The sequence below is a fragment of the Kogia breviceps genome, chromosome 14 (assembly GCF_026419965.1).
Source record: "Kogia breviceps isolate mKogBre1 chromosome 14, mKogBre1 haplotype 1, whole genome shotgun sequence".
Lineage (NCBI taxonomy): Eukaryota > Metazoa > Chordata > Mammalia > Artiodactyla > Physeteridae > Kogia > Kogia breviceps.
In genome coordinates, this window is record NC_081323.1 from 61,665,357 (window position 1) to 61,679,547 (window position 14,191).

Sequence of the window (14,191 nt, forward strand, 5' to 3'; positions counted from 1 at the left end):
TCCAGGAATCAGTAACTTCAGTAACTCACCGTCTGGAACACCGTCTGGGACAGAAAACTGGCTGTGACTTTGCTGATGTCACTCTCGCCTCCCATCTTACAAAGGACGTAGCCGTACAGGTTAGCAGCTTGGAGAGAAATCCCAGCTATCACGAGGGCCTGCGCTCAGACAAAGCAAATGTAATTCTCCTAAGAGCACGTATTGAAATGTTCCTCCCAAAGCAAGTAGGAGTGGCTCCAGCCCACACCTGCTAGTAATAGCCAACCTCTATGGAGTGCTTACAAATACTCATGGACACCTTTTAATCACCAGGAACCCGAGAGGTTGGGGCCGTTATCATCCCATTTTACAGGGAGGACATGGAAGCTCAGGGAAGCTAAAGTTGCCTGAGGTTGCAGAGCTGGAGTGAGGCTGAGCCGGGATCCAGACTCCAGAGCCCACACTTTTTTATGCTGTTGCTCAGACTGTCCATAGATATTTTGTTTCCTCATTGAATGAATCAGATCATGGCAATGCAATATGATAACTCTGAAATAAAACTGCAGAACCCTGAGGCTAGCTTATTCCTACGGAGGAAGGGTTCCCTATCCAAGGTAGGATGTCATCCACTTTTTCTAAAAACTCCTCTCTCAGCAGCATTATTCAGAGCCAAAAGCTGGAAACAAATAACCATTGATTATATCTCACTGAAGGATAAATGGATAAACAAAATGTGGTCTAATACCAATGGAATAGTATTCATCCATAAGAAAGAAAGCAGTACTGACACCTGCTACAACAGGGATAAACCCTGAAAACAATGTTAAGTGAAAGGGCTCAGTCACACAAGACCACATATTTTATATGATTCTTTTACAGAAAATGTCCAGAACAGCCAAATCTATAGAAACGGAGAAATCAGTGGGTGGCAGAGGTGGGGTGGGGGGGACAGGTGTATGGGGAGGGTGATGGCTGAAGGGCTCAAGGTTTCCTTCTGGGGTGATGAAAATACCCTAAAACTGATTGTGGTGATGGTTGCACAACCCTGTGAATAGACTAGAAGCCCCTGAATTGTACACACTAACGGGTGCACTTCCCGGTATGTGAATTCTATCTCAAAGTTGTTTCGATTGATCAGTCGATCAATAGCAAAAACCCACTCCTGCAACCACCGGTTCTATACAGATGTTTCAGCAAATGTTGCCTTACCAGCCACTTGAGCTTCAAGGAAAATAAGGAGCTAAAAAAGAACACGATCCAAATCATGGGGCAGATGATGAGGCCGAGCCAGAAGACCCGAGCTTCCGCCTCTGTGGCAGCCACGGTATTTGGAGAGACCTGTGGCGGGAAAGTGATTCGGTTTCAATACTAGCGAAAAAGGTTGCAAAGGAGTGTGCTATGATTTTTGTTCACGTCACACGTGCTTCTGCCACATGTGACTTTGAACGGAGGGCCAGCATCAGTGGGCTTTGTGTACGGCGGGGATCAGATCCCACAAAGCTCAAAAGGAACCCATGGGAACTTTCCACGGCTGTTTTCCCGGTTCTAGCTTGACACGTATTGGAGAATACCTTTCTGGCTTCAAAAATCCAGTGGCTTTTCCCATCTTCGTCGATCTGGTTCCACCAGCGAAGGCCCACCATGAGGCGTCCGGTTACATTCTGAGGAAAATGGACAGAATGTCTCCAAGCAGGCCACGGGTCATTCATTGATGAATAAAAGTCACCAATTCATGCCAAACTTGCACCGTGAGAAGGAGGAGAGGGGAACTGAACTGTGGGGCTTCCTCAAAATCAGTTTTGAGGCCTCTGATTCTTAACTAAGCTTACCTTAAAAAGCAACCTAAATGTCCATCGACAGAAGAATGGACAAAGAAGATGTGGTACATATATAAAATGGAATACTACTCAGCCATAAAAAAGAATGAAATAACGCCATTTGCAGCAACGTGGATGGACCTAGAGACTGTCATACTGAGTGAAGTAAGTCAGAAAGAGAAGGACAAATATCATATGATATCGCTTATATGTGGAATCTAAAAATGTGGTACAAATGAACTTATTAATGAAACAGAAATAGAGTCACAGATACAGAAAACAATCTTATGGTTACCAGTGGGGAAGGGGAGGGAGGGGTATATCGGGAGATTGGGATTGACATATACACACTACTATATATAAAATAGATAATAAGGGCCTACTGTATAGCACAGGGAACTCTACTCAGTATTCTGTAATGACCTATATGGGAAAAGAATCTAAAAAAGAGTGGGTATATGTGTATGTATAACTGACTCACTTTGCTGTACAGCAGAAAGTAACACAACATTGTAAATCAACTATACTCCAATAAAAATTTTAAAAACAAAGTTTCATTCATGAAAAAAGACTCCTCACACACACACACACACACACACACACATATTCACATTATATAGAATTTTAAAATATATTATTTATATTATGTCATGTAAAATTTACAAAAAATCCAAAGCCCTATGGAGTTGTCACCCTCATATACTACATGTTTGCAAGCATGACAGAAGCCATTTATTCGACTAGGCAATGTATTTTTTTTCTCTAATTTTAAGTGACAGTATTCAGCTCAGTATTCTTAAGTGCATATCAGCAGTTTAAACCAAAGTGCCTCTGAGCCCAAATCAGCCCCATGCATCAGAATTGTGAGCATCTGGAAACGCAGGCACGTGTTTCAGGAGCGAGGCTGTCACAGGTGAGGGGGCCTTACCTTCACAGACCAGAAGTCGAAGGACAGGAGGAGAAGCACGGTGACAAAACAGCCCACGAAGCTTCTGCTGAACCAGTCACAGCCCACGTAGGTGATGATGGCACTTACTCGGAAAAACAGGTGGAAAAACGTGGCCACCGGGTGCCTGGGAAAGAACCCAGAGCCCCCTCACTCCAGGGCCCAAAGGACAGTGGCTGAACTCACTCTGTGGTTTCCACATCCCATGTGTTCCCCATGCATTTAAACCCAAACTCATTCAGGCTGCAGCACTAACCTAGAAGGCTCGAAACAGTCCTCATCACACCAGCATTTTTTCCCCCACCCTCTTGAAGAATCCAGTACTTTCCCCAAATTTGACTCCAAATAACACTTGCCCTCTTTGAAAATGGGTCACCTTTGAAGTGAACTGTGTCGGTGACAGTGATCACCACCTTCCCACCTAGCAGCGACAGTGACCAGTTCCCCAAAGGGAAATGTTGGGTTACTGTGTCAGTAACTGAACAGCACGGCCATATGCAGCCCACAGGTGCAGAAGCGTCACATCAGCGGGGGCCTCGTGTTCCTGATGGAGGGAAGCAAGCACGACGTGCACAAGTTGGCGCCAACTCCCGGCCGCTTGTGATGAGCTGCATTTCAACGCTGGGGCCAGAAAGCAGCCGTGTGCAAGGAGGAGGGGGTGGGGGAGGGATGGGCTGGGAGTTGGGGATTAGCACTTGCAAACTATTATATACAGGATGGATCAACAAGTCCTACTGTATAGCACAGGGAGCTATATTCAATATCCTGTGATAAACCGTAATGGAAAAGAATATGAAAAAGAATGTATATAGGGACTTCCCTGGTGGTCCAGTGGTTAAAGAATCTGCCTTCCAACGCAGAGGACACTGGTTCCATCCCTGGTTGGGGAACTAAGATCCCACATTGCCACGGGGCAACTAAGCCCGTGTGCCCAACTACTGAGCCCTCGCGCCTCAACTAGAGAGAAGCCCGCGCACCACAACGAAGAGCCTGAGCACCGCAACTAAGACCCGATGCAGCCCAAAAATAAAAATAAAATAATAAGAATTTTTAAAAATCATTATTAAAAATAATGTTTATATATGTATAACTGAGTCATTCTGTACAGCAGTAATTAACATTGTAAATCAACTATACTCTAATAAAAATTTTTTTAAAAAACTTCTATACAATTAAAAAGAAACTATCGGGCTTCCCTGGTGGCGCAGTGGTTGAGAGTCCGCCTGCCGATGCAGGGGACGCGGGTTCGTGCCCCGGTCCAGGAGGATCCCACGTGCCGCGGAGCGGCTGGGCCCGTGAGCCGTGGCCGCTGAGCCTGCGCGTCCGGAGCCTGTGCTCCGCAACGGGAGAGGCCACGACAGTGAGAGGCCCGCGTACCGCAAAAAAAAAAAAAAAAAAAAAAAGAAACTATCTTTAAAAAAATAAAAAGCAACCCTGCGAGCCCCATGACAGGTGGCAATTCATTGCTGGGCGTGGAGGGCAGGCGACTCTACTCAGCAAACCTCACCTAGTAGTGCCAGATCCGATATCTTCACGGGAAGCCAGAAACCCAGGCTTTTCATGGGAAATCGGATTTTTACAGAAAGGTCACTAATAATGTTAACAAAATGCCACAGGCTGCATTGCACACTGGCCTGTGAGCCGCCGGCTTGCCACATCGTGGGGAGCAAAGGTAGCCAGCAGGCCTGTGGGGGACGAGCCTGCTTGACCTTCCGAGAAGGAAGATGGCCAGGGTAAGCACCCAGGAGGCTCCTATAGAACCGTGGGCTTCTGACGCCCAAGGGAGCGTCAGCTAAGCTTCAGAGGCAGGATGTGTAATGACATCTGCATTTACTCCTCATGTTCCAAAGGAAGAAGGGGCTGTGCCGGAACCCCAGCTGTCCTCCAGAACGTTCTCACCTGTGCCTTTCAGATGCTGAGCCCTCCTGGCGACCGTACCTGGCATTTAAGAATTAGACATGATCACGTAGCACTTCCAAACCTGGAATGTTCCAGAAGATAAGACTCTTGGGAGTCTCTTATACCCTTTTCGCCTTAAACCTTATTGAGGATCTTTCAACTAATTGTCTTAGTACAATTTTGACCCCTTCACTCCAAGATAAATGAGTCCTCTTCCAATAACTGAACATCCTTCGAGGGCAAAGACCATGTTTTCAATAATTTTATATCCCCAAGAGCACCTGGCATTAAGATTCTCGGCAAATATTTGTTGTGTTTGGATTATAAAATCCAGTCCCTTCAGGTTCACTGGGGACATCTGTCCTTTTTGTAGAACAGCGGTCCCCAACCTTTTTGGTACCAGGGACAGATTTCATGGAAGACAGTTTTTCCATGGACGAGGTGGGGGTGGGGGGTGCTGGGTGGGGGAATGGTTCGGGCGGTAATGCGAGCGATGGGGCGCGAGCGGCAGATGAGGCTTCGCTCGCTCACCTGCTGCTGTGCGGCCTGGTTCCTAACAGGCCGCGGACTGGTCCCGGTCTGTGGCCTGGGGGTTGGGGACCTCTGTTGTAGAACAATACAGACTTAAAAGGTTTACAAGAGACCCAAGTGTGCACTGATCCAGGGTGAAACCTAGAAGTTATGCATTCAAGTAAATCCCCTGCCCACCCACTGTTTTTCTATTTTTGACTGTGGTTTCCTGAAATAAAATGCAGGAAAAATTCCACTTGTTGGAAGGTTCTGTTTATTTATTTGAGTCCTGGTTGACTGTTTCCTTAACTTGAATGGAAGGTATTATTATTTTTGTTGTTGCTGTTGTCATAATTATCCAAAGCAAGTAGAAAAAGATGCCCATGGTACTTCCAAACATTGTTTTGATCCTGTTTTATGGGGGTTGTTCTCTGGGCAACCCTCCAAACCCTCACTCTGTCCACCTCTGCAGTTTGCCCAGCCTGTGCCCCACCACTAACACGAATGTGATCTCAGATCAGCTTTCTAGTTTGGAGAGTTTTGAAGGCCGTGACTTGAGCCTGCCCACCCTTCCTTGACATGGGGTCCTCCGTCACCCCAGCCTTCTCTCCTGCCACCTCCGCAGCCACGGAGCACACACGCGCCAACAGCCGCCTCCACCTCTCAATGCCACCGGCTTCCAACATCCCCCTCCCAGGCACCCACCTGGTCACCCCCTTGAGAGGCAAACAGTACAGAGGTGCCTGACTGCCAGGGTCCAGATCACGGCTCCAACCTCTGAGTAGCTCCTCGGCTGTCCCTAAGCTACGGAACCTCTCACCGCCTCAGTCTCCACTTCCGTAAAATGGGAATGCCCACAGGAGCCACTGCCGAGGGTATTCGATTGAAAAGATCAAGTGAAGGTAGCAGGTATATAGTGCCCGAAACACACACCACGCTCAGTCGTTGTGAACAGCTGACAGTCTCAATGTCACTCAAAACCGTTCCAAGGAGCCAAACTGTAAAATTCCCTCTCTGACCACAACTTTCTCTCTCTCACTCTCCAGGGGCTGACTTTTCATCTGTGCAGGGATCCCCCAAGACTCCTGATCTCCCCATATTCCCCCAGCCCCTCCACTTTCACCAAGGAAACTTCCTTATCCTCAACGGGAGTATTTTCCGGCCAGTATCCATCACGCTCCCTCCACCCGCCAGGCAGAAGCCTGTTATCTTAAGAGGAGGAGGAGAGAAGACTGATGGTGAAAGGAGAAATGAGATTACCTAAGTCAAGGTGGGGAGCGTCTAGCTGGGCTTTTGTTTAAATTTAAATCCACTTTCACAGTCCTGGGCCCAGGACATGCCTTGTCCCCGCCCTTGGAGGGAAACCAAGTAGGTTCTCGTGGAATGTGCTTGAAAGTTACCCGAGGAGGCCTTAAAATGCATGCAACACTGCCGTGGTCCCAGGACACGCGAATTCAGATTTGGAGTGGGGCCTGGACATGAACTTTGCAAAGAGAAAGCACTGTTCTACCCTGGATTCACAAACTCCAGCCCAAGGGCCAAATCTGGCCCACTTCCTGTTTCTGTAAATAAAGTTTTATTAGAACACAGCCATGCTCACTCAATCGCTGGCAAAGCCGAAAATATTTACCCAGAACTTGTGCCAATCCCTGCTCTGGATGGGCAAGAAGAATTTGGTGATAAAATTAGGCTCCATTCAAAACAAACCAAAATGAAGCAAACTTGTCACGAACGGCCTGTTCTCTCCACCCGCACCCCCCAAAAAAATCTCCTTTCCAAAGCTGCAGGGTGGGAGCTGCCCGACTGGCGGAAACAATGGATTGTGCTAGAGGTCAGAGCAGTGTTATCTCTGGGGATGGTAGAGGGCCAGCAACTGGGGAGGCGCACAAGGGCGCTTCCAATGCTGGAGATGCTCTGCATCTTGACCTGTGTGGGCATGTGTATAAAAATTCATCCAGGGGCTTCCCTGGTGGCGCAGTGATTGAGAGTCTGCCTGCCGATGCAGGGGACGCGGGTTCATGCCCTGGTCCGGGAGGATCCCACATGCCGCGGAGCGGCTGGGCCCGTGAGCGATGGCCGCTGAGCCTGTGCGTCCGGAACCTGTGCTCCGCAACGGGAGAGGCCACAACAGGGAGAGGCCCGCATACCGGAAAAAAAAAAAAAAAAAAAAAAAAAAAAAAAAAAAAATTCATCCAACTGTACCTTTAGGATTAGTGTACTTTACTGTATGTATGCTACACCTCAATAAAAATTCTGATTGAAGCCATTGACCAAAGAAGAATCTCTACAAGTCACCCTAAAATTTCTACATGAGCTACAGCCCAGCAACTGTACTCCTATTTACCCAAATGAGTTGAAAACTTACGTCCGCACAAAAACCAGCACACAGATGTTTCTAGCACCTTTAGTCATAATTGCCCCAGATTGGAACCAACTAAGATGTCCTTCAATAGGTGAATGGATACATCATAGTACATCCACACAATGGAATATCATTCAGCACGAAAGAGTAATGAGCTCCCAAGCCATGAAAAGACATGGAGGAACCTTAATGCATATTACACAGTAAAAGAAGCCAGGCTGAAAAGACTACATACTGTATGATTCTAACTCTATAACATTTTGGAAAAGACTTAGCTATAGAGGTAGTAAAAAGGTCAGTGGTTGCCAGGGGTTAGGATGAATAGTTGGAGCCCAGGGGATGTTTAGGGCAGTGAAACTAGTCTGTATGATACTGTAATGGTGGATACATGTCATTATACATTTGTCAAAGCCTGTGGAAGGTACAATACCAAGAGTGAACCCTGATGGGAACTATGGACTTTAGTTAATAATAATGTACTGGTTCATCGTAACAAATGGATGACACTAGTGCAAGATGTTAATAATAGGGGAAACTTTGTGGTGAGGAGGGGCTTATGGGAATTCTCTGTACTTTTTGCTCAGTTTTTCTGTGAACCTAAAACCTTTCTAAAGAATGGACACAGGTTGGGGGCGGAGCTCTGTCTAGACAGAGTAAAGTCAGTGTGGATGTGAGGAGGACTGCATCCTGCAGGCACCATACACACCCCCTTCCCACAAACTTCTAAAGCACGTTTGATTTGGGGCCAGGTGGGGGAAGGTTGATTTAATCCTCAATTCAGCAGTGATCTAATAGTCTCTTCAAAAGTTGCCTTTTATTGGTTTCAAATACTTTGAAGACTGGATCCCTCATCAGACGTCCTATTTTAACTTCTCTTTCAGACGCTCTGCAAAGCCTTGTGCTTTCACTGTGGCAAAGGTCTGAGGAAAGATGGTATCTTTTCTCCTTGCTTCACTTCGCTATGAAAATAGCATCTGAGATGATGTCTAGAATTTGCTTCAAGATAATCCGGGGGTGGGGAGTGGATGGGGGTGAAGATGAAACAGGCTGGCCACGTGCTGATCATGACTGAGCAGGGCAAAGAATACCAGGGTCATCATTCTCTGTACTTTTATGTAAATTTGAATTAAAAAATAGAAAAACAAAGAAATGATCAGAGGCAGCCTCCACTTTGCATTGAGGCAAGACACGTTTCAGAAAAAAAACGAGCCCATTGATATTCTGGGGGCCATCTGTGGTCCAAATTTTAAAAAAAATTCAGACCTAAAAATCCCCAGTTGAGTAATTGGCCATTACAGTTAAATGTGTGAGAAAATTCCAGAAAGCAGGTCCTTTCATCTGGGCTTACTAGTCCCTATATGCAAAATAAAGGGCCACCACTCTCTGTGGAGTAAAAATGCCCACTCTGGCCCCTACCTGGACAGTGGGTACAGTGAAAGCCAGAGAGCCCTGATCCACATTCATGCTCCATCCTTGCTGCATACATGGTCCTGGACAGGGCACTAAACCACTCAGAGCCTCAGTTTACTCATCTGTAAAATGGGAGAGTAACATTTAACCTCAGACATCCAAGGCTTCTGGGATGAAAAATACCTACGATGCCAGACCAGAGGGGGCCTCAGGTCGCTGTGGTTAATATCACTCTATTTATTGTTTGACTCATTCATGGTCGAGATTTTTGAGAACAGGAGAAAGTGAGAAAAAGCCTCGGCAGGTGATGATCTTTTTGGATGTCTTCCGTTGGGTGTTTTTCCCTGTTGTTGAAAAGAAGTAGGATGCTGCTATTTATTTCTTCAGCCCCGACACCCACTTAGAGTCAGGTGGCTCTTCTGCTAACAGCAGCGTACCACCAGGAAGACGTGGGAGGAAGGGCACCCCGAGGTGTGACGGAGAGACAGCTAAGACCACATCTGCCCAGCCCTCGGCCCATCCACCTGCTCCCCATGTGCCCTGGAGCTTGTTAGAAATGCAGGATCAGCAGCCCACCCCAGGCCCCCTGAGCCCGAATCTTCATTTTAACAAGACCCCAGATGATCTGTATGCTCATTGCCTAGAGGAGCCCTCCTTTGTTCCATTTCCAAGGTAAACTCAGTTCGGGGAACAAAGCAGGAAGGAAGGAAACCACACCTAAAAAAGCAAGAGGACCCTATGAGGTCTTCAGAAACCGTGTGGGCCTGGCTAACCCAGAGCATGCGCCATGGGGGCTGGACTGTTCTTCTCTAGAATGCTCCAGATGCAACATTAGCTCCGTCATCCTTCAGACTCCAACTTCTTGCTTCAGATGATAGCACATCCTCCTCCTCCCCCGACATCTGGGCCCGGGACGGGCAGGTTTAAGGCTGTTGGGATGTCTGAGCAGATGCTGATTGCTAAGTCCTCATAGCTTTGATTCAAAGGTCAGCACGATAGAAATTTGAGTGTGGAAGCGAATAAAAGAACAGACTTCCCTCTGGTCACTAAGTCTTCCGTCTAGTTTCTGTTCTTTATTTCTTTTTAGAGAGACATCCCAACTTTATTGGCTGGGTATGCGTGGCAGCAAAATGCCAGCAAAATGTCAGCGGGCCCCTGGCCGCTCGGCCCCGGATGGGCCCTGTGCAAGGACCCTCACCTCTCCCCTGGGGGCACCCAGGCCAATTCCTCTACCTCCACCCCAGCTACTGCTCACTGCCCCCTGCTGCTGCTGCTGCTGGAACCACAGACCAAATTCCTTAAAGACTCAAGAGTTTTCAAAAGAAATGGGAAAACGAAAGAGCTGAAAACAAGCCTTCAAACAAAAACGTGTACACGCATGTCCACGGCAGCAACATTCACCATCACCGAAAGGTGGAAACCACCCAAATGTCCATCAGCGGACAAGGAGATGAGCAAAACGTGGCCTGTCCGTGCAATGGGATGTCACTCAGCCATAAAAAGGAATGAAGCACTGATACCTGCTACAATGTGGGAGAACCTTGAAAACCTTAGGCTCAGGGAAAGAAGCCAGACACAAAAGCACAGATACTGTATGATTCCACTTACCTAAGCTACCCAGAAAAGGCAAATTCATAGAGACAGAAAGTAGAATAGAGGCTACTGGGGGCTGGTGGGAGGACGAAATGGGGAGTGATTGCTCCATGGACACAAGCTCTCAGTTTAGGGTGACGAAGGGGTTCTAGAGATGGATGGTGGTGACGGTGACACAACAGCATGAATGGACTTATTGCCACTGAGTTGAAAATGGTTAAAATGGTAGATTTTTTTGCTATGTATATTTAACCACAACTAAAAAAAAAAAACATGAAAAAAATTATTGGAGTACTGATGCATGCAGCAACATGGAGGAACCTTGAAAACATACTAAGTGAAAGAAGCCAGACAAAAAGGTCCCATATTGTAGGATTCCATTCTTGAAATATCCAGAATAGGCCAGTTCATAGAGACAGAAAGCAGATTAGTGGTTGCCGGGGGCTTGGAGGAACAGGGAGTGACTGCTTAATAGCTCTGGGGTTTCCTTTTGGGGTGATAAAAATATTCTGGAATGGAATAGTGATGATGGTTGCATAACATTGTGAATGTCCTAAATGCCATTGAATCGTTCACTTTAAAAGGGTTAAGGGACTTCCCAGCGGTCCAGTGTTTAGGACTCAGCACTTTCACTGCCAAGGGCCCAGGTTTGATCCCTAGTCAGGGAACTAAGATCCCACAAGCCGCGCGACGCAGCCAAAATAAATAAATAAATAAAATAAAATGGTTAAAAACGTCACTTTGACGCTATGTGTATTTTACAATTTAAAAGAGAGAAGAAACGGCAGGAGACAAGACGCTGCCTTCACTGGCTCTCCTTTAGAGAGAGGGGTTGGGCGGTGAGTAAAAGGTCCCGGGTACAAGTTCGGAGACAAATTCGCCAATTCAAATCCCAGCTCCACCACTGAGGACCCGTGCGACCTTGAGCAAGTGACTTAACCTCGCTGTGTGTCCCAGTTTCCCCATCTATAAAATGGGCTAATAAGAGTCAGGTCTGCTGAGTTGCACAACACCAGGGGGCATCGTTCTGTCATAGTCGGTGTGAGTCGTGTTCCCTGGAGTAGTGCAGTGCACACGTCAGGAAGTACCGACAGCACGGAGCTGCCGGGAAGATTACATGAGAATCACAATGTACATAAAGGGCTTGGGATACTGCCTGGTGGGCGGTGAGAGTTCAATACCAACTATGAACAGAAATAACTGTGCATTTGCCCTGGCGGCTAATCATTCCACCACCTTCCTATTATATAATGCAGTGCTTCTCCACATACGAACCTCCTGGCTCTCTGGTTAAATGCGGACACTGACTCAGGAGGTCTGGGACGGGGCCTGAGATTGCATTTTTTTTTTTTTTTTTTTTTTCCTGTATGCGGGCCTCTCACTGTTGTGGCCTCTCCCGTTGCGGAGCACAGGCTCCGGACGCGCAGGCTCAGTGGCCATGGCTCACGGGCCCAGTCGCTCTGCGGCATGTGGGATCTTCCCAGACCGGGACACGAACCCGTGTCCCCTGCATCGGCAGGTGGATTCTCAACCATTGCGCCACCAGGGAAGCCCTCTCCTACCTTCTTATGACAGCTGGCACCCTTGGCCTTCCTTGGCTTGTAGCTGCATCACTCCAACCTCTGCCTGCGTCGTCACATGGCCTTCTCCAAGTGTTTCTCTTCACATGGTCATCTTTTTATAAGGACACCAGGCATATAGGACTAGGGGCCCACCCTGCTCCAGGATGACCTCATCTTAACTAATTACATCTGCAAAAAACCTATTTCCGAATGAAGTCACGTTTTGAGGTACTGCAGGTTAGGACGTCCATATATCTCCTTTGGGGAGGATACAAGTCAACCCATAACACCCGCCTGGGGACAAATGAGCCCAAAGAAAATAAACGAGGTTGGAAAGGGACAGAGAGCCATTTTGCAGATGAGGAGTCGGGAGCTCAGGGAGGTGAAGGGAACCGCCCGAGGGTCAGAGCAAAGAAGCAATTGCCCAGGTGATGCTCTGCTCTCCAGCTGCAGGCCCTGGAGGGAACTGTCTGCCCGTGGAAGGGCCATCTTTTCTGATTTGCACGGAGGCGCCCTATGGGCTAGCTGCTGCTCTGAGTGGCAGAGTCAGCCACACTCAATCTCAGCCCAGAGTTTCATAGCTGCCCCTCCCGTCGGCTGCCCCGATGAACTGCAGATCAACAGAAAGGGAAACGTGCTTGGTGACAACAGTGGATCCCCCAAATACGTCCACTAAGAGATGCTATCAGCCCTGCTTGATGCACTTCCTAGCCACAGAGCCAGAGAGCTGGCACAGGAGACGAATCCAGACTGTGGCTTCTAAACTCCATTCTCCAAAGGAGCCAGGGCTGCTTGGAGAAATGGCGATTCCAGGCCATCCCAGCTTGATGAGGCTGGGACATCGGAACATCCCAGGTTGCAAGGAAGCTGTCAAAGACCATGAGAGCCAGGTCAAAAGACACAGAGGCCAATGGGTAGAGCCTCCCACTGGCCAAAGATGGAACAACTTGAGCAGCGACAAGAATGCTGTAGTCCATGAGTCATGTGATACTTAATCAAAACCCTCAGTGGTCACTTATGAGGGATGCTGGGGAACAAACTCATCACTTGAAAGCGGAAAAATGAAGAGCAAGCATCAAACGTTTATTATGTCTTTTCTCTGTAAAGTGTATCTTGCAATGACTAAATATTTGAAGAGGGGGAGTTTCTCATTCTGGATTCCTTCGGCTTACAAACGGAGACAGAATGATAGCGTTAGAATGACACCATGCTAAAACCCCTAATGCATTCAAGAGAAGCAGCTGAGGACAACCGGGCATTGGGAGCCCCTGATGGAAGAACTCACCCCCTCCTTTGAAGTCAGCTGTGCCCCCAAAATATCACACCTGAATCTCATCAAGCTCAAGAAACATAGGGAACAAAGGCAAAGATTAAAGGACACATCAGGGTTGCAATCAGCAATTTTCCAGACTGTGAGCAGCTCTACAGAACAACAAATCAATTGCAAAGGGGAGAAAAAATGAGAGAGCAAGGAGAGGACTGGGAAGTCTACAGATGAAAAGAGACCTAAGAAATCCAGCCACCAGCTGCAAAATGTGGAAGATATTCAATTGTGGTTCCAACAAATAATAAAGTTATGATACAATCAAGGGAATTTGGACCCTGGACATTTCTTGATTGAAATATCATGGGAATTGTTAACCATTTTTAAAGTGAGAAAATGCTATTGTGGATTTGCTTTTAAAAACAATTTCTTGTCTTTTAGAGATAACATCACAATATTTATGTTTGAAGTGATGTAATGTCTGGGGTTTGTTTCAAAATAATCAGGGGGAGGGGGAGAGGCAGGGTATAAATGAAAGAAGATTGTTCAGGAGTTGATCATTTCTGAATCTGTGTGATGGCCACATGGGGCTCATTTATATTATTCTATTTGGTATACATTTGGAACTCTTTAATAATTTTTTTTTAAAGGAAGCAGACTACTGCCTTTCAAGTGCCAGTTCTGTCATTTACTGTGTGACCTTAGACCAGTGACTCAACCTTTCTTGTTCAGTTTCCTCACCTGTAAAATGGGGATAATCACATCTACCTGATATCAGGGCCTGGAGTACAGTGGGCACTCTGTAGACACACATGCATTTGTTCCTTTTTTGGGCTGGGATCTGTAAGT

General features: G+C 47.1%; 1 protein-coding gene across 6 annotated transcripts in view; it reads right to left on the reverse strand.

Moving 5' to 3' along the window:
* TVP23A (trans-golgi network vesicle protein 23 homolog A) overlaps window positions 1-14,191 on the reverse strand; it is a 40,379-nt gene that overhangs the window by 7,775 nt on the left and 18,413 nt on the right. For all 6 annotated transcript variants that reach the window (XR_010836641.1, XR_010836642.1, XR_010836643.1 and 3 more), the window contains exons 3-6: window positions 2,725-2,869; window positions 1,551-1,640; window positions 1,189-1,317; window positions 30-158 (exon numbers count right to left, since the gene is read on the reverse strand). Coding sequence is in view for 1 of the 6 variants with exons in the window: in XM_059036147.2 (XP_058892130.2) it covers window positions 30-158; window positions 1,189-1,317; window positions 1,551-1,640; window positions 2,725-2,869 (493 nt within the window). In the remaining 5 variants the exon portion in view is untranslated. The remainder of the gene's footprint in view (window positions 1-29; window positions 159-1,188; window positions 1,318-1,550; window positions 1,641-2,724; window positions 2,870-14,191) is intronic.